The sequence below is a fragment of the Salvelinus alpinus genome, chromosome 20 (assembly GCF_045679555.1).
Source record: "Salvelinus alpinus chromosome 20, SLU_Salpinus.1, whole genome shotgun sequence".
Classification (NCBI taxonomy): Eukaryota; Metazoa; Chordata; class Actinopteri; order Salmoniformes; family Salmonidae; genus Salvelinus; species Salvelinus alpinus.
In genome coordinates, this window is record NC_092105.1 from 46,487,889 (window position 1) to 46,515,652 (window position 27,764).

Sequence of the window (27,764 nt, forward strand, 5' to 3'; positions counted from 1 at the left end):
GCTCTCTGCTTTCTTAAAGTGAGAGAAAGGCATGCAGGCTGGGAGCTTCTCTCTCAGCGATGCTCCGTACGGTCCTAAAGGCAGCATTTCAATATGCTAAACATTTACATTTTTCTAGTCTACTTTTAAATGTTTGGTCTTGAGCTAGGGTATAGCGACTGCTAATGAATGGACGCAACTGGACCTGGATACTACCGTGAGTAAAAGAGACAATGAATGGATGTGCAGAGATACCTGTCGAAGCAATCGCTGTCTAAAGCGAATAAGAAACTACTCGTCTCGGAGGGTTCATTGTTGTGCGTGGAATTCACTGGCTATTGTGGATTTGTTTGTGTGATTACCTCTGGAGCGCGGTTGCAGGATTTGCCACACGTGTGAACGGAAACAATATGCACGTGTGGCAAATCCTGCAACCGCGCTCCAGAGTAATCACACAAACAAATCAACGCAACTGATACAATCTAAAACACCTGTTGAGTTGTTTCCTGCTTTTTATTACGTGTTGAACTGTGTCTTACCGTGCTGTCGGAATTGCAGACAAAAAGCATGACGAGCAGCCGGATGTGGCTGAGAGTGAAACTATTACTGAAGAGAAGCCACAAACGCTTGACAGTGCAAGTGATGACGTCATGATTGCTGAAACTGATTGGATTTACGAAGCTGGTTGGCTCTCAGACAGCTAAGCTTGGTGTATTGACAAGAAAAATGAATGGAATACATGCTCTCATTGGCACGGGTGGGCGTGTTGACCATGTAGACAAATGAGGAAATGATGCGAAAATGAAATTCTGAAGGAATTCACAGAACTTCACCATTCTGTGCAAATGCTATTGTCTGAACAGGAGAAATTTTAAGGACCATGTTGATTGGTGGAAGCCTGAAATGGAGAGGTTCAATTAATTTCTTGAAAATGTACATACATGGAAATGGGGAGGTTTTACTCCAACTGAGGTTCCTATAGCTGTACAACCTGAGGACAGTACTTCACTTCATGTATCACAGAGATCAAAGGGCTCTCCACAGCACCCTCAACCTCCTTCGTAAGAGCGGATGCAAAAAGAAAAAACCCGCAGCCCTATTGGCTCGTGCAGAAAGGCTCAAAATTAATCATCAGCTTTAAAAAGAAGAAGCAACGCTGTTGGCAGAGCTGAAAGCAAAAAAGGAGGAATTGGAAAATGAAATTGCTGCATTCACTGCCAAGCTGAAAGTCATTGGTGAATATAGGGAACACCGAGGATCAGGGAACACAGTGAAGCAGCACAAGTCCGTGTAAGGACACCAACAGATGGTATGAATGTTTAAGTCTCCAAGAACTTTGGAGAGGTTCATTTCCACAACCCCTGCAGCATCACTGCAAGGGACATTCAGTCAACATACGATGACACATGTAACACTAATCCCACATCTTCTAGTCCTGGTGCGTGCCCAAAGAGTGGCCACCAGCAGTTACCAACAAGGTCAGCAGATGTCGCAACACACTGGTACTGGTGCTGACGAAAGCAATCAAAGGATGCTTGTCAGTGTTCTACAAAAGCAAAAACAACAACGGCTGTCTCTACTTCCTCTAAGACAGATACCAGTGTTTTCAGGTGATCCTTTTTGTATTATCAATCCTTCATCAGAGTTTTTGATCATGGCATCGACAGCAAAGCTGACAGGCACCAAGACAAGCTGTACTTCTTTAAAAAGTATACCAGCGGGCAACCAAGAGACCTTGTTCGCAGCTGTTTACATATGGACCCTGCAAGAGGGTATATGGAAGACAAGAAGTTCCTAAAGCAGAACTTTGGTAATGGTATGAGGATCACTGCTGCCTATATGGAGAAGGCTCTGGGCTGGTCACCCATTTAGAGTTGAAGATGAGGTAAGGCTCCGCATGTCTATTTCTGAGAGGTTGTCATCTAGTACATGACAGAGATGAATACACCCCCCCAACATGAGAAGCATCATCTCCATTCAACCTCAGAGACAAGTGAACATCAGCTGCATGTGACATTCAAGAAGAAACTGAGCAAAGAGCAAGTTTCAAAGACTTGGTGAGTTTCATTGAGAGGCAGGCTAGGACAGCCTCAGATCCCATATTCAGGAATGTTGAAGACTTTGTTACTGGTAACAAAGCTGTTCTAAAGACCAAGGCTTCAGAACCCAAGCTTCAGCCTCCATCCTGGGAACAGAGGAAGCAGTTTTACCACTTGAATCACTACTGTAGCTGGCGGCACTAAAGGACAAAAATACTTACATTGCCTTCAGAAAGTATTCACACCCTTTGAATGGTTACACACTTTTGTTGTGTTACATCCTGAATTTAAAATGTCAAAATAGAATTATGGTTTTAGAAATGTTTAAAAATGAACAACAAATGAAAAGCTGAAATGTCTTGAGTCAAGTATTCAACCTTTTTGTTATGGCAAGCCAAAATAAGTTCAGGAGTAAAATTCTGCTTAAGTCACAATCATAATTTGTTTGAACTCACGCTGTCTGCAATAATAGATCCAACCCTTTTTTTTTTCAAATTTTGCCTAAAATGACATACCCAAGTCTAACTGCCTGTAGCTCAGGACCTGAAGCAAGGATATGCATGTTCTTGATGCCATTTGAAAGGAAACAATTTGAAGTTTGTGGAAATGTGAAATGAATGTAAGAGAATATAACACATTAGATCTAGTAAAAGATAATACAAAGAAAAAACATGCGTTTTTTTTGTACCATCTTTGAAATGCAAGAGAAAGGCCATAATGAATGATTCCAGCCCAGGCACAATTTAGATTTTGGCCACTAGATGGCAGCAGTGTCTGTGCCCAGTTTTAGACTGATCCAATGAACCACTACATATCTGTTAAAAATGTTGAATCAAGACTGCCCAAATGAGCCCATTTAAGTTCATAATTGTACACTCTCCTCAAACAATAGCATGGTATTCTTATTTCACTGTAATAGTGTAAATTGGACAGTGCAGTTAGATTAACAATAATTTAAGCTTTCTGCCCATATCAGATATGTCTGTCCTGGGAATTGTTTTTGTTACTTACAACCTCATGCTAATCACATTAGCCTATGCTAGCTCAACCGTCCTGTGGGGGGAACACCGATCCCGTAGAGTTTTAACATGATTTTGAAGTGCTGTTTGATCCTACATCGCAGATCATTTTATAGATAGATTTCAATTTCTCACATTTTATATTATATTTATCTCTTTTATATGTGCCGTATTATTTTCAAGTGCTTTTATTATACTAGAGCCATAGCCCAGTTCACAATTTATCTTCTGGCTTGCATGTGAAATATGCCACCCATAAACGCAAAGGGATTTGATTGACATGTACATGACCCATATTGCCATCTTGACGGGATGAAAACACTGCAGCATTTCAAATACGACACGTGACAAAGTTGTAATTATGCGACAGAAATGCTGCTATTTGGCTGGTTGGCAGGAGCTGTTGCCATATACAGTGCCTTCAGAAAGTATTCACACCCCTTGACTTATTCTACATTTTGTTGCATTACAGCCTGAATCCAGAATTGATTAAATATATATTTTTCTCTCACCCATCTACACACAATACAATGACAGTGAAAACATGTTTTTAGATTTTTGGCCAATTTTTTTGAAAATGAAATATATAAATATCTAATTTACATAAATATTCAGGCCCTGACTGAGAGCTTGCATAATGCCATGACATCTGACAACAGATTGTGAGAGTGCATCATCATAACTATCCTCACACCTAAGCACAGTATGGCACCTGACATAACATGTTAACGTCAGGATTGGGTAACCTTTGGCATTATGTGTCATAGAGGGGATGACCGGTGTTTAGAGATTAACGTAACACCAACATGTTGGTTAAAGTTGGTCAGACATCTTCAAGTGCAACTAGTTTTTTCCTTCTCATTCAGAATAAAATATTATGGACAACGGAAGTATTAACAATGAATATTACAAACACTCTCCTTCAGTCGGCCTGGTGCTGTGGAAGAAAGCACAGAGGAGAGAGGTAGAGAGATTGTCATCTGTGAGAGAATCATCTCCGAAACTATATATAGAAATGGTTGATATGTGTGTATGCCCTCGCATGTGTATTTACAGATCAATGTGTCGCAGGAGGAAGACGTGAGAGAAAAGGAAACCGGTGTCAGAGGGAAATGTTCTGTGTCCCTGGGCGCTGGTGGTGCCAGCTTAGCAATTAAGATGTTAGACAGAGAACCTCAGTTTCACCTTAAAGGCACTACACCAAACACCCACCCCAACACCGTCATCTCAGTCACCCTCCCCTCTTCAAGACTGCAAAGTGAGATACCACCATGGGCAGCCAGGTGGAATACTCTGTTCTCTGCTGGCCTGTACTGGAACTGCACAACTTTCTCTTGGATCTGCCCTCTCAGCTCTAGTCCTGTCCATGACGTTTAGCACACATCGATACAGGGCGTTAGTAGAGGAATGCGCACTAAAATCCTGGACCACAGCTAATTAGTAATATGATGTCACTATGTCATCCCCCATAGTGGGATCGTTTGTGTGTGTGTGTAATGTATTAGGATATAGTTTCTTTATAGTACAAACTATAGTATTTTCTAAACCACTCAGTTTGTCTCATCTGTGTTTAAGACTGTGTAATCTCTACCTCTATCCCATCCAAACAAGTAAATTCCACTAACAGGATGAACTCATGGTACAATAGGATTTGCTGGTGTTGTAATCTCACCCGGCACGATACCTGGCAGGTTACAAGATTTCCAGGGACTTTGCATTGATTCTAATCTTACGGGTTGTGACGCCTTCATTGTGGTTTAATACATTATTATAGGCCATAATGCTTCTCTAGTGGCGTGAAATAAAGAGATAGTTTCACAAACATTTTAGGCCAAGTTTGCATATTTACTTGGCAGGGGTTTCTGTAGAGCTGGTATTAGAATTCTACAACAAAAATAATATTGAGATTGGTTTAAAATTTCTGAAAACTATCCCAGTACACGGTACTCTACAAATGATTAATTTGGAATGATATTATGTTGAAAGGTGATTGTTCCGCTCTAGCCTTCCAATGCAGGATGTGATGTTTTTCTGTTGACAAGGAACATGAATTCATTGGTATTCAGTGGCTGTTTTGCCCATCTTGCTGTACTAGTGAATGCATAGACTTTGTGACAAAGTTGATGAAGCCTGCATTTTCATCACCACACACACACACACACAGGAGTCCTGTGCAGTGCACCCGATGTTGACAATACGGTATGAGAGTTTTTAGAATCGGTGCAAGAAAAAGTGTATAAGGACATTAACAATGTACAAACACATAGATATGTGTATGCAGATGTTTGTAGGTGTGTGTGTGTGTGTGTGTGTGTGTGTGTGTGTGTGTGTGTGTGTGTGTGTGTGTGTGTGTGTGTGTGTGTGTGTGTGTGTGTGTGTGTGTGTGTGTGTGTGTGTCTGCATATAAGCTGCAAGGGTATTTGTACAAACACTTTGTAGTGGAAAATAACAAAACAGTTACTGACGCAACTTACTAGTGACATGAAGATAATTACAACGCACACAATCCAATAACAGAGAGGATTCCAAGAGAACTTTTAGTCCATTTATTTTCTTTCTTTCCAATAATCCAAAATCAAACATAATACGATACGACGCAATGCGGTTGAAAATTGCCTGTGCTCCCAGGCAGACTAGTAAATCAAATCACATTTATTTATATAGCCCTTCTTACATCAGCTGATATCTCAAAGTGCTGTACAGAAACCCAGCCTAAAACCTCAAACAGCAAGCAATGCAGGTGTAGAAGCACTAGCCCACACAATCACCTGGCAGCCATATATAATCAATGGGGACAAATCAAAATCAAGGGGGGTTAGTCAGGTGCTAAACAGGTAAGTAAATAGGGAGGAAGAGAATCGAACACAAAACATGAGAAATGGCTCCTGCATTCCAGTCCCTAATTGTGGCTGCAAGCCAAAATAAAGCATTACTACATTTCATACATCATACAATTTTTTTCTTCTTCATATTTCTCAAGTCCATAGTTCTTTTGTGTGTGTTAGTCCTTTGTTGAGACCCACCAGGGGCCACGTTGGTGTATGGGCTCCCGAGTGGCGCAGTGGTCTAAGGCTCTGCATCTCACAACCGGCCGTGATTGGGAGTCCCATAGGGCGGAGCACAATTGGCCCAGCGTCGTCCGGGTTTGGCCGGGGTAGGCTATCATTGTACATAAGAATTTGTTCTTAACTGACTTGCCTAGCTAAATACATATTTTTTTTTTTGAAATGTGTCTTTGTAAAGTGACAGTATACTCTATATGTTAGTCCTACTATGTTGCTTCCTGCAGCAAGCGCAGCTCGCTGATTGGTCGCTCCAAGATGCTCGTCTTGGTCTTGAAGAGTGCACTCCTTACCTGACCCTTAGAATCAGGGAAGGGTTTGATGACTCTGGCCATCAATCAGGAGTTGCGTGGTGCTATATCGTCCACTACTAGTATAATGTCATCTGTGTTGAGACTCCTTTTTAAGAGCTTCCATTTTTGGCGCTCCTGCATTAATGGAAGGTACTCTCTGATTCATATTTTCCAGAACAAATCCATCAGATACTGAATCTGTTTGCATCTTCATCTGGAATACAAGTCCTCCTTCTGAAATAGCCCTGGTGGCATGATGGGTTTACCTTTTCAGTTGTAGAAGGTGGTTTGGTCTGAGGGCCACCAGATCATTGGGGTCATCAGACGCTGTGGTGATTGGACAATCATTCAGGATAGCTTCCACTTCACAGAAAGCTGTGTGCAAGCCTTCATCATCCAGTGTTTGTTTTCTCATGACTGAGGTCAGAATGGATTTTACCTGGCGTATCAGCCGCTCCCACACACCTCCATGAACGGAGCCAGAAGTCAATTTTATTCCTTCAGGAAGTAAGTTGCTTTGGATCTACTTTATTTTCTGACTTTTCTTTGCTGTAGTGTTGTCTTAACTCTCAGCATCCAAACAACTGCCAATTTTCAAGCTACACTATGAAAAGATTTTTCTATTTGCTGATTTGTGGGGCGCTTTTCTTCTTTCACCACTATGTGATTGACAGTGATGTCTTTCTTTACCTCAGTCTTCAGAAGGGATGGGGCTCATCTGGCATTTCTGGCCACTGTGACTCCACGATCAACAGGAAATCTGGACCTTCAATCCATCTCTGTATTTCAGGAAAGATTTGCAGTCGTACCACGTGACGCATCATCTGCTGGAATGACTTTGGAGCTCACATACGGCCACTCAGTAGTTTTTGACAAACCTCTGACGACTGAGACTCTGTTTGCCATAAATGTGTGCAACCTTCTTGTTTCTTTGGCTATGTAGCTTAACACAGATTTGCTATCAGTCCAGGAGACGGATTGTTGCAGCTGAATCTGAAACTCTGATTTCAACATTGTATCAACACATACTGCAAGACCTACTCCTGAAAGCTCTAGTTGGGGGAGGGTAATTTGCTTTAGCAGGGTGTAACGGTTTTCTTCTTGGGATGAAGGAGAGGACCAAAATGCAGCGTAGCCAGTGCTCAACATGTTTAATTAAAAGAACAAGTGAACACTACAAACAACTTACAAAATAACAAACGTGCAAAACCGATACAGACCTATCTGGTGCAGAACACAAACACAGAGACAGGTAACAACCACCCACAACGAACACAGTGAAACAACCTACCTAAATATGACTCTTAATTAGAGGAACGCAAAACACCTGCCTCTAATTAAGAGCCATACCAGGCAACCCTAAACCAACATAGAAACACACAACATAGAATGCCCACCCAAAACTCACGCCCTGACCATCACACACATACAAAACAACAGAAAACAGGTCAGGAACGTGACAGAACCCCCCCCTCAAGGTGTGAACGCCGTGGCGCACCAGCACAAAGTCCAGGGGAGGGTCTGGGTGGGCATCTGACCACGGTGGTGGCTCAGGCTCCGGACGCTGTCCCCACACCACCATAGTCACTCCCCGCTTCTGTATCCCCCTCCCAATGACCACCCTCCAACTAAAACCACCTAAATGAAGGGGCAGCACCGGGATAAGGGGCAGCACCGGGATAAGGGGCAGCACCGGGATAAGGGGCGGCAGGTCCTGGCTGAGGGACTCTGGCAGGTCCTGGCTGAGGGACTCTGGCAGGTCCTGGCTGAGGGACTCTGGCAGGTCCTGGCTGAGGGACTCTGGCAGGTCCGGGCTGAGGGACTCTGGCAGGTCCGGGCTGAGGGACTCTGGCAGGTCCGGGCTGAGGGACTCTGGCAGGTCCGGGCTGAGGGACTCTGGCAGGTCCGGGCTGAGGGACTCTGGCAGGTCCGGGCTGAGGGACTCTGGCAGGTCCGGGCTGAGGGACTCTGGCTGGTCCGGGCTGAGGGACTCTGGCAGGTCCGGTCTGGCGGAAGGCTCTGGCTGATCCGGTCTGGCGGAAGGCTCTGGCTGATCCGGTCTGGCGGAAGGCTCTGGCTGATCCGGTCTGGCGGAAGGCTCTGGCTGATCCGGTCTGGCGGAAGGCTCTGGCTGATCCGGTCTGGCGGAAGGCTCTAGCGGCTCCTGTCTGGCGGACGGCTCTAGCGGCTCCTGTCTGGCGGACGGCTCTGTAGGCTCATGGCAGACGGGCGGCTTTGCAGGCTCATGGCAGACGGGCGGCTTTGCAGGCTCATGGCAGACGGACAGTTCAGACGGCGTAGGGCAGACGGCCAGTTCAGACGCCGCTGGGCAGACGGGCAGTTCAGGCGCCGCTGGGCAGACGGGCAGTTCAGGCGCCGCTGGGCAGACGGGCAGTTCAGGCGCCGCTGGGCAGATGGGCAGTTCAGGCGCCGCTGGGCAGACGGGCAGTTCAGGCGCCGCTGGGCAGACGGCAGACTCTGGCCGGCTGAGACGCACTGTAGGCCTGGTGCGTGGTACCGGAACTGGAGGTACCGGGCTGAGGGCACGCACCTCAGGGCGAGTGCGGGGAGAAGGAACAGTACGTACAGGGCTCTGGAGACGCACAGGAGGCTTGGTGCGTGGTGCCGGAACTGGAGGCACTGGGCTGGAGACACGCACCATAGGGAGAGTGCGTGGAGGAGGAACAGGGCTCTGGAGATGCACTGGAAGCCTGGTGCGTGGTGTAGGCACTGGTGGTACTGAGCTGGGGTGGGAAGGTGGCGCCGGATATACCGGACCGTGAAGGAGGACACGTGCTCTTGAGCACCGAGCCTCCCCAACCTTACCAGGTTGAATGGTCCCCGTAGCCCTGCCAGTGCGGCGAGGTGGAATAGCCCGCACTGGGCTATGCAGGCGAACCGGGGACACCACCTGTAAGGCTGGTGCCATGTACGCCGGCCCGAGGAGACGTACTGGAGACCAGATACGTTGGGCCGGCTTCATGGCACTCGGCTCGATGCCCAACCTAGCCCTCCCAGTGCGGCAAGGTGGAATAGCCCGCACTGGGCTAAGCACGCGTACTGGGGACACCGTGCGCTTTACCGCATAACACGGTGTCTGCCCGTACTCCCGCTCTCCACGGTAATCACACACCTCAGGGCGAGTACCGTGTATGCTACGCCAAACCAACATCTCTCTCTCTTCGCTCTCCCCCAATATCACCAACAACTCATCAAATGTCTCATAATCTCCCATCCTTTCACTTTCCTCCAATCTGTCCAATAACTCCTCCACATTCTCCGACTCGTACCTCAATTTAGCCCACTGCTCCTTCTGGTAAGCACAGGGAACTGGCTCAAATCTCCCACTTGACCCAGCCATACTCCCCGTGTGCCCCCCCCCAAGAAATTTTTTGGGGAGCCTCTCGGGCTTCCAGCCACTCTGCCTTGCTAGTTCCCGCTGCTGCTGCTGCTGCCGCCGTTGCTTGTTGCCACGCTGCTTGGTCCGGGTTTGGTGGGTGGTTCTGTAACGGTTTTCTTCTTGGGATGAAGGAGAGGACCAAAATGCAGCGTAGCCAGTGCTCAACATGTTTAATTAAAAGAACAAGTGAACACTACAAACAACTTACAAAATAACAAACGTGCAAAACCGATACAGACCTATCTGGTGCAGAACACAAACACAGAGACAGGTAACAACCACCCACAACGAACACAGTGAAACAACCTACCTAAATATGACTCTTAATTAGAGGAACGCAAAACACCTGCCTCTAATTAAGAGCCATACCAGGCAACCCTAAACCAACATAGAAACACACAACATAGAATGCCCACCCAAAACTCACGCCCTGACCATCACACACATACAAAACAACAGAAAACAGGTCAGGAACGTGACACAGGGCCACTCTCGCTCTTTCCATGATGAATGGGACGTGGGGATCGTCCGTGGGGTTTCTTTGCAGTAGATAGGTCACAATGCCATATACTACCACACTGGCATCACAGAAATGTTGCAACTGTGCAGATATTACCTTGCCAAAGCCACTTGGTTTGATGCATCTGTTGACATAGAAACCAGTCAGTTGGTTCAGATCTGCAAGACGTTTCTTCCACCTCTGAGAAAATACATCTGGTATTTCTTCATCCCAGCCACAGTTGGATTTGCACAGCTCCTGGAGTATTCTCCTTGTTGTCAGGATGAAAGGTGCAAGGAATCCCAGAGGATCATACACTGAGCACACAACAGATACCTCTTGTGTGTGGTCGATTCTTCATGAGAGTTCTGAATCAAAGTGTGTCAGCCTCCACATCCCACTGGACACCCGGTGCTTTTCCACAGGTAAATTCTCTCTGTCGTGGTCAAGCTCGTTCACCTCTTTCACCTTCTCCACTGCAGGTAATGAAGCCAGGACAGCACGGCGGCTCTGAGGTCTCTGACCAGGGTGATGGTTTCACTGTCTGTGGGAATGGATTTCAAACTATCATCAACAGAAAAGTTCCTTCTAATGGCATCTTCAACAGTTTTACTAAGTGCAAAGCTAGCGCAGGTGGGGGATGAAATTGCACTGAGTAGATGGACTGTCATCCCGTACTCTGCCAGCTGTTGGCTTACATCAACATCAGGCCACCACAGGAAACTCAGGAAGTCAACGTCCTGAGGTGGTACTCTGACCTGATGGAACATGCCCTCAGTATTGGCCATCAAGGCGATGGGCTCCGGCTGAAACTTGAGTGGAACACTAAGCAGTGTGTTGGATAGGTCTGGGCCTTGCAGGAGCTCGTTGTTGAGAGATGTGGCCTTGGATGAAGCAGCACAGTCAAAAACCACATGGATAGTCTTCAATCTTGGACGGTAGACAGCGTGATGTGGAATGTACCACACTTGTCCTTCATCAAGCAGCTGGTCTTCTGGTACCTTTTCAACGTGACCTTTCTGTATGACCTCATTCATAAAAACCTTTGTAGTACTCAAATAGAACTTTGTTTGTCATTGTCGAACTTCATTATGAGGTTAAAGGCTTGCTGTTCTGATTCCCGAAAAGGCAGTTGAAGGTGGTAATGTCAATCCTTCAGCGTCGCAGAGTCTGATGCTATCTTTAGGAACTGTTGGTCATTGTGACGCTGTTCTGGGAAATCTTGATTGTAATTGCTTGACAAGGAGTGCTTCAATGTTTGCAGTAGAGAGACAATTTGATGTCATGCACTGTCTTCCATGTTCATCTACGCTGGCGCTGCTGTTGAGTGGACCATTGACAACCCATCCAAGGCGAGTCTGTACCGCATATGGACCCTTACCTTGACTGTTAATGATTGTCCACTGTTCCAGTGCCTTTGGGGCGTTGACTTCAACAAGCAGTCCAACATCTGCATCAATACTGGCCAACTTCACTTAATTGAGATGAAGCCATTCCTTGATGTTATTCTGTGAGATTAGGTTTTCTTTGGTGACAGGAATCTGTCTCTGAGTGTAGACCTCTGGCAGCTGTAAGAATATACAATTCTAGGCCCTTGAATTTGCTCAAACATTTCTCCTGTCCCATTGTTCTTAGAAGAATCTCTGTCTTCTTATCCTCCAGATGCAAGCAACTCTATCATCAGCTTCTCAATACAGGTTGCAGAGCTACCTGAGCAAGCATGTTTGATTTGGACAGGCACGATGGCAAGAGTACAATCTTTGTTACCGGTCCCAGTGTGGCCACATGTTGACATAAAGCACTGCTTACTGTTTCTTCTGATGTCTCCAGCAGATTTCACCTCTCTGGGATAACTCCAGTCATCCGTCTTTATGTGCAGCAAACTGGGGAGCTTTCGCAGACACATTTAACATGTCAGTCGTCTTTTGCGGTCTCTGCTAATGTGTCCTCTATCAAAAATTCAACACATAAATCTTTACTATTGAGAAAGTCCACATTTTCTTTGTGTGGTCTTCATCTCATCTTTCTGCAGCACTCCATTGTGTGATACCGTGAGCAGAATAAGCATAGCTTTAGAAGAGCAGTTTACTGGCTGTTCTCCTGAATATTTTCATGCAGTTACAGAGTCTCCAGAAAGTATTCACACCCCTTGACTTTTTCCAAATTTTATAATGTTATAAAGTGGGATTAAAATAGATTTAATTTACATTTTTTTGTCAATGATTCACACAAAAAAACTCATGTCAAAGTGGAAGTAAAATATATAAAAAAAGGTTTTTAGCGAAAATAAAACACTAATATACAGTTGAAGTTGGAAGTTTATTAAAGTCATTAAAACTCGTTTTTCAACCACTCCACACATTTTTTGTTAACAAACTATGGTTTTGGCAAGTTGGTTAGGACATCTACTTTGTGCAGGACATAAGTAATTTTTCCAACAATTGTTTACAGACAGATTATTTAACTTATAATTAATTCACTGTATCACAATTCCAGTGGGTCAGAAGTTTACATACACTAAGTTGACTGAGCCTTTAAACAGCTTGGAAAATTCCAGAAAATTATGTAATGGTTTTAGAAGCTTCCGATAGGCTAATTATATAATTTGCGTGAATTGGAGGTGTACCTGTGGATGTATTTCAAGGCCTACCTTCCAACTCAGTGCCTCTTTGCTTGACATCATGGGAAAATCAAAAGAAATCAGCCAAGACCTAAGAAAAATAATTGTAGACCTCCACAAGTCTGGTCCATGCTTGGGAGTAATTTCCAAATGCCTGAAGGTACCACGTTCAACTGTACAAACAATAGTACGCAAGTATAAACCCCATGGGACCACGCAGCCATCATACCGCTCAGGAAGGAGACGCGTTCTGTCTCCTAGAGATGAACATACTTTGGTGCGAAAAGACTCCACTAACCATTTCAATAGAATGTTCATGATGTCCCTGTGACAACTGTCGATAGACATAGCTGGTAAATTCGTAGTTAAATTATTGCCAGCAGCATAGTTACAGTCACCAATGCTCTGAATAACAGAAAACACAGCCTAACCAGCTCAGCTAGGGCAAGTAAAATGGTCATAGTGAGCTGTTCTCTCATTTGCGTCTGGAAGTAGCTAGCAAGCTAGCCAATGTTAGCCAGTTAGCTTGGGTGCTTGACTGCTGTTGTGAGGTCAGAACACTCGGACCAACCCTACTCCTTGGCCAGAGAGTCCAGTGTGCGTTCTGAATGCTCCGAGAGCAAAAGGCGCTGAATTTACCAACTGACAATCTGACAACACTCTGAGTTTACGAATGCCCAGAGCGCACTCTGAGCACACTCTGGCACTCTAGATTGAATTTACAAACACATTCGTAGTATAAACCAGACCGTAGTATAAACTAGTCTTAAATCTTTGGTTGTTTAGTACATGGCCTCACATGTGAATCCTTAAAGAGATGGGTGGGGGTAAGGCATAAGAGGGCATAAGAGGGTGTGAACGATGCTGAATGGGTGTAGACAAAGAAGAGCTCTCCAGTAGGTTTACCAAAACATTCAAGGGTCATTTTCTCAAAATTGAGGATACAAGTTTATTAACTTTCAAAACAGAATTACTTTCTCATTGTTCCTCAACTGTAATGTATGATATACAATTTTCTACCTCTGAGTCTCTACTTTTATCCAATGTAAAAAACACATTTTCAAATTTTGCTACATAAGACCAAATCGAGCCGGTCGGTCACATTTTGTGTCCATTATCCTTTAAGAAATTCTTCAAGCTCTGTCAAGTTGGTTGTTAATCATTGCTATATAGCCATTTTCAATTATTGCCATATATTCTAATGCCGGTTTCAGTCAAAACTGTAACTAGGCCACCCAGGAACATTCAATGCCGTCTTGGTAAGCCACGCCATTGTATATTTGGTCTTGTGTTTAAGGTAATTGTTCTGCTGAAATGTGAATTTGTCTCCCAGTGTCTGATGCAGAAGACTGAACAATATTTTCCTTTAGGATTTTGCCTGTGCTTAGCTCTATTCTGTTTCTTTTTATAAAAAAAAACTCCATAGTCTTTGACAATGACAAGCATACCCATAACATGATGCAGCCACCACCATGCTTGAAAATATGAAGAGTGGTACTCAGTGATGTGTTGTGTTGTTACAAACATAACGCTTTGTATTCAGGACAAAAAGTTTAATTTATTTGCCACATTTTTTGCAGTATTACTTAAGTGCCTTATTGCAAACAGGATGCATGTTATGGGATATTTTTATTCTGTACAGGCTTCCTTCTTTTCACTCAGTAATTTAAGTTAGTTTTGTGGAGTAGCTACAATGTTGTTGATTCGTCCTCAGTTCTCCTATCACAGCCATTCAACTCTGTAACTGTTTTAAAATCACCATTGGCCTCATGGTGAAATCCTTGAGTGGTTTCCTTCCTCTCCGGCAACTGAGTTAGGACCGGCGACTTTATCGTTGTAGTGACTGGGTGTATTGATACACCATCCAAAGTGAAATTAATAACCAGTGGTGTAAAGTACTTTAGTGAAAATACTTCAAAGTACTACTTAAGTCATTTTTGGGGGTATCTGTAGTTTAGTATTTATATTTTTGCCAACTTTTACTTTTACTTCACTACATTCCTAAAGAAAAAAAATGTACTTTTTACTCCATACATTTTACATTTTACATACATATTGACAGGAAAATGGTCCAATTCATACACTTATCAAGAGAACATCCCTGGTCATTGCTACTGCCTCTGATCCGGCGGACTCACTAAACACAAATGCTTCATTTCTAAATGATGTCTGAGTGTTGGAGTGTGCCCCTGGCTATCCGCCAATAAATAGAAAATGTAACAAATTGTGCCATCTGGTTTGCTTAATATAAGCAATTTGAAATGGTTTATACTTTTACTTTTGATATTTAAGTACATTTTAGCAATTCCATTTACTTTGATACTTAAGTATAGTGAAAAACAAATATTTTTTTACTTTTACGAGGTGTTTTACTTTCACTTTTACTTGAGTCGTTTTCTATTAAGGTATCTTAACTTTTATTGAAGTATGACAATTGAGTACTTTTCCCACCACTGTTAATGACTGCACCATGCTTTTTACCCATTTACCAATAGGTGCCCTTCTTTGCGAACCATTGGAAAACCTCCCTAGTCCGTAGTTGAATCTGTGCTTGAAATTCAATGCTCGACTGAGAGCCCTTACAGATAATTATATGTGTGGGGTACAGAGATGGGGTAGTCATTTAAGAAAGTGGAAGTCTGAGTTAATTGAAAAGTATGACTGAGAAAAGCTGCACAATTGAAATATGTAGTAAAGGAGCCCGAGTAAAGGTAAGGGGAATATACATGGTTTCATTATCAATAGATTTCCATTGTCTCAGAGTCACAAACTGGATTGGCAACATCAGAAAGTACTGATGAGCTGCCACAAGAAATGTTCTGGAAAGTGTGAATTTCTGTTAAAACAATTCTAAAAAAAGAGGTCACAAGACCTGGCTTGACATTGTACTGTCTTTGTTTCCTTTCAAAAACTTTTAGTTGTGCTTGGTTAAGCTTGCCAGGCTCAATGGTCCTGAAAGTGCCAACTTCACCTATCCGGCCAACTATTTCAAGATGTTGAAATGAAATGAATGCTATTTTGACCCAGGTATGGATTTGAATGTCTTGTCACGATGTCTCCATAAGGTTCTCATTAACATGACATAATTTGCTGACATTATGCCCATTTATGTAAAATCACTGCTCTCTGCGCAGACACCTTCATGCTTCACCAAAGAGTTAGGGTCTGAGGACATAAGTTGCCATAAACTGTTATTACAAGTTATGTCAAACTTTAAATCTTGTTTTCAGACAACCTCATGATGGATCACTCAATTCAAAACGAAAGCCAGCTAATGCGTTGAGACGTTTTACTCGACGTCTTATACAGTCTAAATGCATGGCAAGAGATGTCACCGTATCGTGGTTGACAATCTCCAAAGACACCATAACAAGTTCTTTCAAAAGGGATCTAAAGTGTCGGGAGTATAAAAAGATCTTCAAAGATGGCCCAGTTAAGCTTCAAGTAGATTACACAAGTACCAGATCTATTACAACTTACCGAGGTAAAAACTAAGAACACTGAAGTAAAAAGCTTGTAAAGAGGAGGTATTACGAAGTAAAGTCTAATATTACTAAAAAATTGTATCTTTCGTGCCCTCTTTTAAACTTCATATGTGTCATATTATAAGAACTAATGGTATAGAGACCTCTCAGGTCAACTGTCCAAAGCTTTGGCATTTCATAAAGAACTTTTAATCACACCCCAACACAGCCCCCAATGGCCCCCAATGGCCCCCATTACCAGCTCATAACATATTCACATCAGTCCACTTTGCCGCAGGCTCGAAAAAACAGTTGCACCTAAGGGATGGTCAGTTCTGTTCCGAGGCTATAATATACTTCAGGAATCTAAAGAATAGGACGCCTTAGGAAGCCTCAGGGTTCAAGTCATTAGTACCTGTTGTGAGAACTCAAGAGAACCAAAGAATGATCACTACCGGTCAGACAGTAGTTTGACAAATGGTATTTTACATCCTGATGTGTGTTTTTTTTCTAAACAAGTATTGGTTTAGGCGTAATCTTTGACATAGGGACAAATAAGCCACTTCTTGGGAATAGGCACTGATATGCAAATGTACGACAAGACGTGTCTCAACAAAAAAACAAATTAGCGACCCATTTGTCACCCATTCCTCAGTGAATAGAGGGAATGAGAAATAATGAGAGATGCACTGCGGGGAGAGAATATATTGAGATCAGTTGGCATGCCGACTATAAATTATAGAGTCACAGACTGGAGAGGTGATGCAATTATTCTTTTGAGACAAATTCGAGCAATCGATCAGATGCTGAGGATGGCTGTCGAGCAGGCAGCCTGCAACACGTCAGTTGCTGGGAGTTTTTCCGAGACAATTTATTTGATAGATCTTAGCAAGGGGAGAGAATGCATAGGGAGTGCCTCAGAGGTTCAATAACCCACCATTGGTGTTGTTCGGGACCAGGGGAGTAAAGCTAGCTGCAGAGATGAAGGTAGTTGGTATATTGAAAGATGGCTCTGATATTCAAGATCCAAGGTGCTCTGGGTGTCTCATGTGGGTTAGAGAAAAAGCAGATGTTATATAGGCAAGTGTACTGTATATACTTGGACTTTTTAAAAGTGTCCGAACGGGATGTTCATCCATGTTTCATGGATTTTATCTTTGAAATATGCCAATGTCACAGAAGAATACTACCAAAATAATACTTTTACGGAACAATGCTACCAAACACTACCATATTACTACCATCATTACCATCTCCAGTAAAATGTTGTCCCATGACGTCTTAATTACGTATTTTTCTAGTTGTAACCGGGTAAAGACATCTTTTATTAAGACAGCATATTTTGGTTATCTGGTTAGATAATCAGATTAAAACCAGATTAAGACATTGTTTCTGGTTGCTAAAAACAAGTTAACAAAACATCCTTTTACAACCAGTACACAACCTGACCATGACGTCATAAAACACATCATAACTACATCAGTGCAACCAGTTTTGCCCACTGGGTCACTACAGTTGATTCATCTTCACTCATCATTCCTAGTTCATCACATCCCTCCAGTCTGCCCTATCTTTTTTCCCCCATCACAACCCTCAGTCCTACACAATCCTATCAGCCCATTATTCAGAGTTACTGGCCTCCATCACTCCTCCATTATAGGATCCATTAACCCCTACTTCCCCTCACAGTGACCTTTCATCATCCAGCCTTCAGTACAACTTCACATCATCACACGTCAGCATCATTCCCATACTACGCCAAAAACATGAAGATGATGTGATAGTCCTATCTGATGGTTTAATGTGATGATATGCAATATATATCCACACGGTACAATGAAGTTCACATCAAATCTACTACAGAAATACGAGCGTGGCATATTTTTCTCTCTCGCTGTGCTTGTTAAAATGGCTAATAAATATGTGCCGTCATTTATAATTATTTAATGAGCTTGATTACTAATTTAATGAACTTCCCCCACTGTGTAAACTCAATTAACCATCTATAAATATTGGTTTTCCGATATGCAATTACTTTTCCTAAATGCTCTCTCAAACTCAAAATGGCTTTTTTCTCAAACAGTAAATAGCTGAGGTTTGGGTTATTGAACTTTGCAAGTGAATTGTGTACAGTACATGAGAGTTGTGATTGCTTTCTGAACGTTTCTCAGTTTGTAAGTGGCTGTGAGTGCAATCCTCTTAACTCACCCAAATTTCAACTACTTATGAATGGCCTTATTTGTCTGGATCTTAAAGGAAAATCAGCCCAAAACAGTCTTCAGTCCTATATAGCATGCAAGGTAACAGAAATCCAGAAGGTCTGATACAATCACACTCACACATAAAGAGCCGATAAGCATGCAAGCAGTTCCTCTAACTGTTTAAACTACAACTTCATACACTGCTAATAAGACAGATAAGACACCCTTTAGTGAGAAGGAGAGAAGGAGATGTAAAACCATAATAGTACCCTACGCCTATATGACAGCCAGTCCTGCTATTGGACAACGTTCTTGTGCTCGTATCACCTCATCAGTAATACGGTTGTGGTATCCCAGATGACTACAGTCACTGTAGCCTTGGCTTCCTGCTTTCTGATGGGGCCGTGTTCAGTTTATTGCCCTATCTGTGCTTGGATGGACCTGTCACTTTTAAGGACCGAATGGCGTGAGCCGCAGCTGCTCGCAGACTTTGCTGGTCTCGTAAACCCAGCAGGAGCCTCGGAGAGTGAAAGCCCACAAAAAAATCTGCTGCCTCTTCTTAATTGGATTGTGTGTATAAAGAGGAAGTGAAGAAGACATGGGAGTGTTTTAGAGGATCAAAGAGGGTGGTTAAGATCCAAAACACTGGTAGGGGGGAGATCAGGCACTGGAAGGGAGATTATCTTTAGTATGAAACGGAGGTGGCCTAACAGTTAATCCAACTGTGTGTTACAGAATGGTAAATTGGATCTAATGTACGATCCAGGACATGTTTGCGTGAGATGAAGAGATAGTTGCTGCTACAGTGCCTTCGGAAAGCATTCAGACCCCCTGACTTTTTCCAGATTTTGCAAACATTACAGCCTTATTCTATTTTTTTTTATTTTTTTTTATCCTCAGCAATGTACACACAATACCCCATAATGACAAAGCGAAAACAGGTTTTTAGAAATTGATTGGACATGATTTGGAAAGGCACACACCTGTCTATATAAGGTCCCACAGTTGACAGTGCATGTCAGAGAAAAAAACCAAGCCATGAGGTCGAGACAGAATTGTGTCAAGGCACAGATCTGGGGAAGGGTACCAAAACATGTCTGAACCATTTGAAGTTCCCTAAGAATACAGTGGCCTCCATCATTCTTAAATGGAAAAAGTTTGAACCACCAAGACTCTTCCTAGAGCTGGCCGGCCGGCCAAATTGAGCAATCAGGGAAGAATATCCTTGGTCATGGAGGTGACCAAGAACCCAGTGGTCACACTGACAGAGATACAGAGTTCCTCTGTGGAGATGGGAGAACCTTCCAGAAGGACAACCATCTCTGAAGCACTCCACCAATCATGCCTTTATGGTAGAGTGGCCAGACGAAAGCAACTCCTACGTAAAAGGCACATGACAGCCAGCTTGGAGTTGCCAAAAGGCACCTAAAGACTCTGACCATGAGAAACAAGATTCTCTGGTCTGATGAAACCAAGATTGAACTCTTTGGGCTGAATTCCAAGTGTCATGTCTGGAGGAAACCTGGCACCATCCCTACGGTGAAGCATGTTGGTGGCAGCATCATTCTGTGGGGTGTTTTTTTAGTGGCAGGGACTGGGAGACTAGTCAGGATCGAGGTATAGATGAACGGCACAAAGGACAGAGAGATCCTTGAAGAAAACCTGCTCCAAAGCGCTCAGGACCTCAGACTGGGGTGAAGGTTCAACTTCCAACAGGACAACAACCCTAAGCACACAGCCATGACAACGCAGGAGTGGCTTCGGGACAAGTAATTGAATGGCCTTGAGTGGCCCAGTCAGAGTCCGGACTTGAACCCGATCGAACATCTCTAGAGAGACCTGAAAATAGCTGTGCAGCCACGTTCTCCATCCAACCTGACAGAGCTTGAGAGGATCTGCAGAGAAAAATGTGAGAAACTCCCCAAATACAGGTGTGCCATGCTTGTAGTGTCATACCCAAGAAGACTTGAGGCTGTAATTGCTGCCAAAGGTGCTTCAACAAAGTACTTAGTAAAGGGTCTGAATACTTATGTAAATGTAATATTTCTGGTTTTTATTTTTAGTAAATTAGAAAAAAAATCTAAAAAACAGTTTTTTCTTTGTCATTGTGGGGTATTGTGTTTAGATTGATGAGGGGAATTTTTTTTACATCGATTTTAGAATAAGGCTGTAACCAAATGTGGAAACAGTGAATGGGGTCTGAATACTTTCCGAAGGCACTGTATTTTACCTGTGGTTTGAAATACTGTTGTGCCCTCAATTTTAACCCAGCACAATTTGTGCTGGGTTATATGGAACATGGTTTTCTGAAAGTAAGTAGCCCATCTTTGACTACGTCAATACTCGTTTCAATACATCAAGGTCCAGTGGAGATCCGTTTGTCTTGGAGTGTCTCACTCCCATTCAGGTTGCATCTGAGCTTTCCTCACATGAAATAGGGATGAGTCAGATGAGTCAGTCAGCGTAGTGCTCCGTCCCATTTCAGCACCCTGCCACTGTCCTCAAGCGCTGCTTAGCCTCTGCGAGGCGCAAACTATTTCAGCACCACGTGCTTTCCACCAACACATAGACACATGCCAAACTGCTCTCTCTCACTCACACCAATTTCCAATACCACCTTAATTGTATGTAATATGTTTGAATGTTGATGTGAATCTTGCATCATTTAAACTATCCCCTGAGTACATTTAGAAGTCTGCCAATGGACAGATGTTTTAGTATGAAGCCGCTGATGGAGCCTATACCCAGCTTTACTTGCCAAGTCGTGAGTCAGTGACATTCAGAATCACTGTTAACCCTTAGAAAAGCATCCAGTTTATATGGAGAGTGGCTAATGTGGTATTGTATATGGCAAAAGACTAAGACTTATGTAGGCAGGCCTGTGCCATTACAGGGTAATAGTACTGTTGGTGGCGGCAGAGGTTGTGTCGCTGTAATCAGGGCTAAAATCTACAATACCAACAAGAAGCATGCGACGTGCAACCAATTTTGATTAGCTTGAAATCCCTCTCATATCTATATGGACTAAAATGTATGCATATAAGACCCAAGATGTGTAATCCTATGTCTAAGAAATCAAAGTCTTCATGATGCAGCCTGTTTACATTTGACAGCCTAAGACAAGCCATTTATCATGTCTGGAAAAAATTGGGTTTCAGCTTTCAAACACATTCTACAGTGAACAAAGTATGTGGTGAGACAGGCTGTCAGTGAGTAATGTATCCACCAAAATATGGCAGACAACAACATGCACATCTATATTTTGTACTGTATGTCATTCCCAAAATATGTATACATGCATTTTAAGGGAAATATCAATCATGTTTCCTCCAACAAAATATGACCCAAATGTGTAATTTCCCTGGTAGTCTAGAGAGAAATAATGCACAATTAAACCAGTAAAGAATATACCTATTTATTCTGCTTTACTTTAATTCTCATGAGAGAGACAGAGAACTACTCAAATAGTTGCCAAAAGACGCAGAGCACGGTCTTGGTGAACATTGATTGAGTTACTCTTAAATTAACAGGTCCATCTGGCCCAAATTCCCTAGAGACATCATATACACAAACCAAAGAAACGTAGCCTAATTATGGCAATCTGTCCAGCTTTAAATGGCAATTTACTAATAGCCTATGGGTATGATGGATTAACTAAATTAACGCGGCTTGTGATCATATTTTGTATTAACATTAAAGTGAATGGGTGGTGGGTAGAATCGATATGCACTTTTCAAAGGAATATATTGGTAGCACATTTCCCCTCTTCTGCTCTCGACGTGATCTGAATTTGAAATTGCTGTACTGCAGCATTGTGTGTTACTACAATGCTCTTTATCCTACAAAATATTTGCATTTGGCTTCAACATTTTGCGTAACATGCTGAACAGTATCCAACACACTGCTATAAGGTCAAATTAATCTTCAATATATAGCCTAATCTGTGTGGTAGTACTGCAACATTTCTCAAACCCAACCACATCTAAAACCAACAACAGCCACCAAACAGAGTATTAGGTCAAGTTAATGGCCACACGTCAACATGATCGATAATTTAAGCAAGGCCAAAGAGTTCTGGTCTCTTTTCGCAAAGCTTTCCAGCACCACAAAGTTACATTTGCTCATAGAGGTGATCGCATGGAACTTTTTGCTATTTTGCGTAATAACCCAAGCATAATAACGCAAGCTTAATACGGCAACAATTATGTTTCAAACTAATTTCACGTATGCCTGTCCTTGTAGATATAAAGTTCTTACCTTGGCCATAGCCTTCGAAGACACAGAAGACTGGCATTTCACTTGGTGCGAAACGCCGGCAGTTTGGTTCATCTTGGAAACCCACGAGCCGTTCCTATCCCCCAAAAATGTAAAACACCTGGCAAACACCGACCAAAGCAAAATATAAAGCAGTGACCGTCTATCCAGCAACTCCCTGTTGCATATGTGGACTCCGGGTATTCGGCGACTGACTCTTTTGTCGTGTATGATGCGCGCAACTGGCTAATCCTCGATGGGTGCAGCGCCGGCGCATAGGCTATCTGAATTGGTATTTGCAACGCTGTCTGTGGTTTGATCCACTACACCACAAACCAAAACAGGCTTGGGGAAATATGAACTCGACCGGACATGTGTGATTGCCAGCACTATATTCATTTGTCATCAATTTACTCACAATCATTGTGAAGTTCCAACTGAAATATACAGAAAAGTTTGTGAAAACAACAACCATTGATACAATATAACCAGGTTATTAATAATACTCTATCGCATTACAATGAAGTCATAAATAATCATACATGTTCGTATTTTAAATGGAAGTAGAGCTACCAAATGATGCTACTCATCAACACCATTAAAGGTAATGTGCATTCGATGTTATCAACATGATCCGTTTTTACAGCATAAAAATATATTTGAATCCCGGTCCAGCAACTGTCAAGCCAACACCTTAACTTCATTAAGGCATGAGGTCTGAACCTCTTGACGAGGTTGCTAGGCGTTGGGTTAAGGTCGCTATAATACACTTGTCTAGGTGCACTATAGCTAAGTTTTTCTAAATGGATTACAGAATCACATTTATTTATGAGCAAAATATATTTACTTCATGGTTTGTGGCACACATTACTTTCACCACTGCCAACAGCACATTTTATGGAGAGAGGGAAGGCTAGGGATATGGGAATAGTTTACAGGCTTGGGCAGAAACATGTTTTTTTTCATGACACTGAGTAAATGTGTCTGCAGTGGCCTTCAGAACCTGATGAATTACTGTTCTACAAGCCACCCATGTCACAGAGCCTCAGACTCACCACCCGTGTGTGTGTGTGTGTGTCAGAGTGCTTTTCCTTTCTCTTTCATCTATTGTCCTTTTTTTCTCCATTTCGAAATTTCCTTTCCTTTCCTCTCTTGTCTCCTCTTCTCTCTCTCTTTCTCTCTTTCTCTCTCTGTCTCTGTTCTTTGGATCTATTGTCCCTTTCCTCTGTTTTCCTTCCCCCCTCTCATCTCCCTCTTCTCCTCTGTCTCCCTTGTCCCATGCTTGCACTCCAGCAAATACCTTTGGGCTCCCTCCAGTGTCCCTCTGTATCCAAAGTGTTAACTGAACAGTTGCGGTGCATCTGTTCTCTCACCGTGTACGGTTATCAGCGGGCTCATCAAAAGGCGTGTTACACCCATGCCTCTCCATGGCATCTTGAATTGCGTTTTGCATATGAGGATTGCATATCAATGTCCATAATACATCTGAAATGCAATGTACCCACCACTCGTGTTTTTTTTTTTAGTATACTAAAAACATACTTCGTATCTCAGTAAAACATGTTTCAATTTTATTCAATATGCTGATACGCAGTGTGCTGGAATGAAATAACTACACACATGCATTTCAAATGAGCGACATTTACGCCTAGAGATATAGGCCTTACTACATAGCAAAGAGTCAATGACATACTGTACTAGCAGGTATAAATCTGTTAATGATATTCAGAGATTGCTTTGCGTGGTGTTAAGCACACTGTGACATGTACATGCAGGTGTAAATGAGACACTAGCATTTAGCTACAGATTATGTGGTAATTATTTAGTATGCACAGATGTGTGTTGGAATACAAATTTCTTTGACTGTATGTATTGGACAGAGGTGCTGGGATGACACCATGAGAAGTGTTACTAAATCAACTGTTTCCGGTTTCCCCTACATTTCATCTTAGCTACAAGCTGAAATGGTATGAGAGGTTTGAATGAGTGTGCGTGTTTCAGTGTCTGTGTGAGTGAGTGGTTGTGCCTGGGTGCGTGAGGGAGATTACATCGGTGTGCATATATAGCCTACCTTAAGATGTTTTCCCAGTCTATAGCTAATTCAAATCAAAATTAAATATGTTCGTTGTTTACTTGTGTTTTTTTTCTCTCTTCAATAAGAAATATTTTTACTTCTTGAACGGGCTATGGGGAGAGAGCTGCAGGCGATTCGCATGGCTGAGCATGTATGGCCCTCTGATGGGTTCTTTCAATGAGTCCCAGGTTTTGTTCGGTGACTACAAAGCGCCATTGTGTGCGGAGCGCTTAACACTCTACAAACGGTGGACAGGAGGCTAATAGATTAGCTGTACCTGCGGGCATAGTTGGATGACACCAAAAGATTGAACGAATCACCCAAGAGTGCCTGTCTCTTCCTCCCCACTCCATATAGATAGACTCGAGAAGCATGCGATGAGCAGACTCTGAACATACACAAGGAAGTGAGGAAGAAACATCATATTATGTAGCTAATGCTATGCAAATGAACTGTGCTAGCATACAAACATATCAAAGTAAACTTTGAGCTAAGAAAGTTTGTAATACGTTGCTCAGTCAACCAAGACATCCCATTACGTGCAAGATTATAACATCTTTAGGGCATTGCAATCATGTCACTGCAATCCGGAATTTTAAGTGCCCCTGAAAAACAAATGTACGATCTGTAGGTCTGCATGCATATCTATATTCCATATTATGATAGCATCTTGGAACATCTCTTCCAGCTATTGTATGCATCGTCAGCAAACTTCTCAAGTGAAGGCCAGGGTACCTAATCTTGTGAAGATAAAAAAAAAAATATCTACAGACAGTTTAGATTCTCCCATTGTTTAGTATAGCTATGTCTGGTATATGTGGACTCTTGAGTATTCAGATGTCCTTGGAACCACGAGTGCATCATTCAATAGCAACGGTTTCAAGGGCTTGTGGTACAGGACCATAATGCTCCAATGTCACTATTGGCCAGAGCTGGGTTGTGCAGTATATGAATAATTTTTCCAGCAATTGTTTACAGACAGATTATTTCACTTATAATACACTGTATCACAATTCCAGTGGGTCAGAAGTTTACATACACTAAGTTGACTGTGCCTTTAAACAGCTTGGAATATTCCAGAAAATTATGTAATGGCTTTAGAAGCTTTTGATGGGCTAATTGACATCATTTGAGTCAATTGGAGGTGTACCTGTGGATGTATTTCAAGGCCTACCTTCAAACTCAGTGCCTCCTTGCTTGACATCATGGGAAAATCAAAAGAAATCAGCCAAGACCTCATTAAAAAAATTGTAGACCTTCACAATTGGGATCCTTGGGAGCAATTTTCAAACGCCTGAAGGTACCACATTCATCTGTACAAACAATAGTACACAAGTATAAACACCATGGGACCAGGCAGCCGTCATACCGCTCAGGAAGGAGATGCATTCTATCTCCTAGAAATGAACGTACTTTGGTGCAAAAAGTGCAAATCAATCGCAGAACAACAGCATAGGACCTTGTGAAGATGCTGGAGAAAACAGGTACAAAAGTATCTATATCCACAGTAAAATGAGTCCTAAGGCCACTCAGCAAGGAAGAAGCCACTGCTCCAAAACCGCCATAAAAAAGCCAGACTATGGTTTGCAACTGCACATGGGGACAAAGATCGTATTTTTGGGAAAAATGTCCTCTGGCCTGATCATACAAAAATAGAACAGTTTGGCCGTAATGACCATCGTTATGTTTGGAGGAAAAAGGGGGAGGTTTGCAAGCCGAAGAACACCATCCCTACCGTGAAGCACGGGGGTGGCAGCATCATGTTGTGGGGTGCTTTGCTGCCAGAGAGACTGGTGCACTTCACAAAATAGATGGCATCATGAGGAAAGTAAAATGTTGTGGATATATTGAAGCAACATCTCAAGACATCACTCAGGAAGTTAAAACTTGGTCGCAAATGGGTCTTCCAAATGGACAATGACCCCAAATTACTTCCAAAGTTGTGTCAAAATGGCTTAAGGACAACAAAGTCAAGGTTTTGGAGTGGCCATCACAAAGCCCTGACTTCAATCCCATAGAAAAATTGTGTGCAGAACTGAAAAAGTGTGTGCGAGCAAGGAGGCCTACAAACCTGACTCAGTTACACCAGCTTTGTCAGGAGGACTGGGCCAAAATTCACCCAACTTATTGTGGGAAGCTTGTGGAAGGCTACCCAAACGTTTGACCCAAGTTAAACAATTTAAAGGCAATGCTACCAAATACTAATTGAGTGTATGTAAACTTCTGACCCACTGGGAATGTGATGAAAGAAATACAAGCTGAAATAAATCATTCTCTCTACTATTATTCTGACATTTCACATTCTTAAAATAAAGAGGGCATCCTAACTGACCTAAAACAGGGAATTTTTACTAGGATTAAATGTCAGGAATTGTGAAAAACTGAGTTGAAATGTATTTGGCTAAGGTGTATGTAAACTTCCGACTTCACCTGTATATGTTCACCTGAAAATGTGCCTGCTTAACTGCCCAAGGCTAAAAGTATGCAAATCTAACCCTGGTCTCTCTACTCTCTCTATTTTTCCACTTTTCAAAGCGAGGGTTCGTCAGGAAAAAAGCCAGTCATAACATAACATGAATCCACCTCAGTTTGTCTTTGAATTTATCCAGGCAATAAAGAACAAAGATGAGAGCATATATATGTATACGGTAATGTTCATAAGTATAGTAGTGAACATAGAAAGCAAAGTTGAGATGCATTAATAGTCCTCCGCCATTCCTCTTTTTCTACATTAAACAAACATGCCAACGTTGACTCGTTAGCTTTTAGCTATAATGCTAATTCTTACCAACCGAAACATTCATCATTGACAATTTTAATAACGATGTAGAGACAATGTAGTGATATAGTTTCGTAACAT

General features: G+C 42.6%; 1 protein-coding gene across 1 annotated transcript in view; it reads right to left on the reverse strand.

Moving 5' to 3' along the window:
- The window catches only part of LOC139547001 (inactive dipeptidyl peptidase 10-like), a 323,183-nt gene extending 300,100 nt beyond the window's left edge, over positions 1-23,083 (reverse strand). The window contains exon 1 of the mRNA XM_071356027.1: positions 22,834-23,083. Within this exon, the coding sequence (XP_071212128.1) occupies positions 22,834-22,905 (72 nt within the window). The 5' untranslated portion in view covers positions 22,906-23,083. The remainder of the gene's footprint in view (positions 1-22,833) is intronic.
- Positions 23,084-27,764: the final 4,681 nt, after the last annotated feature.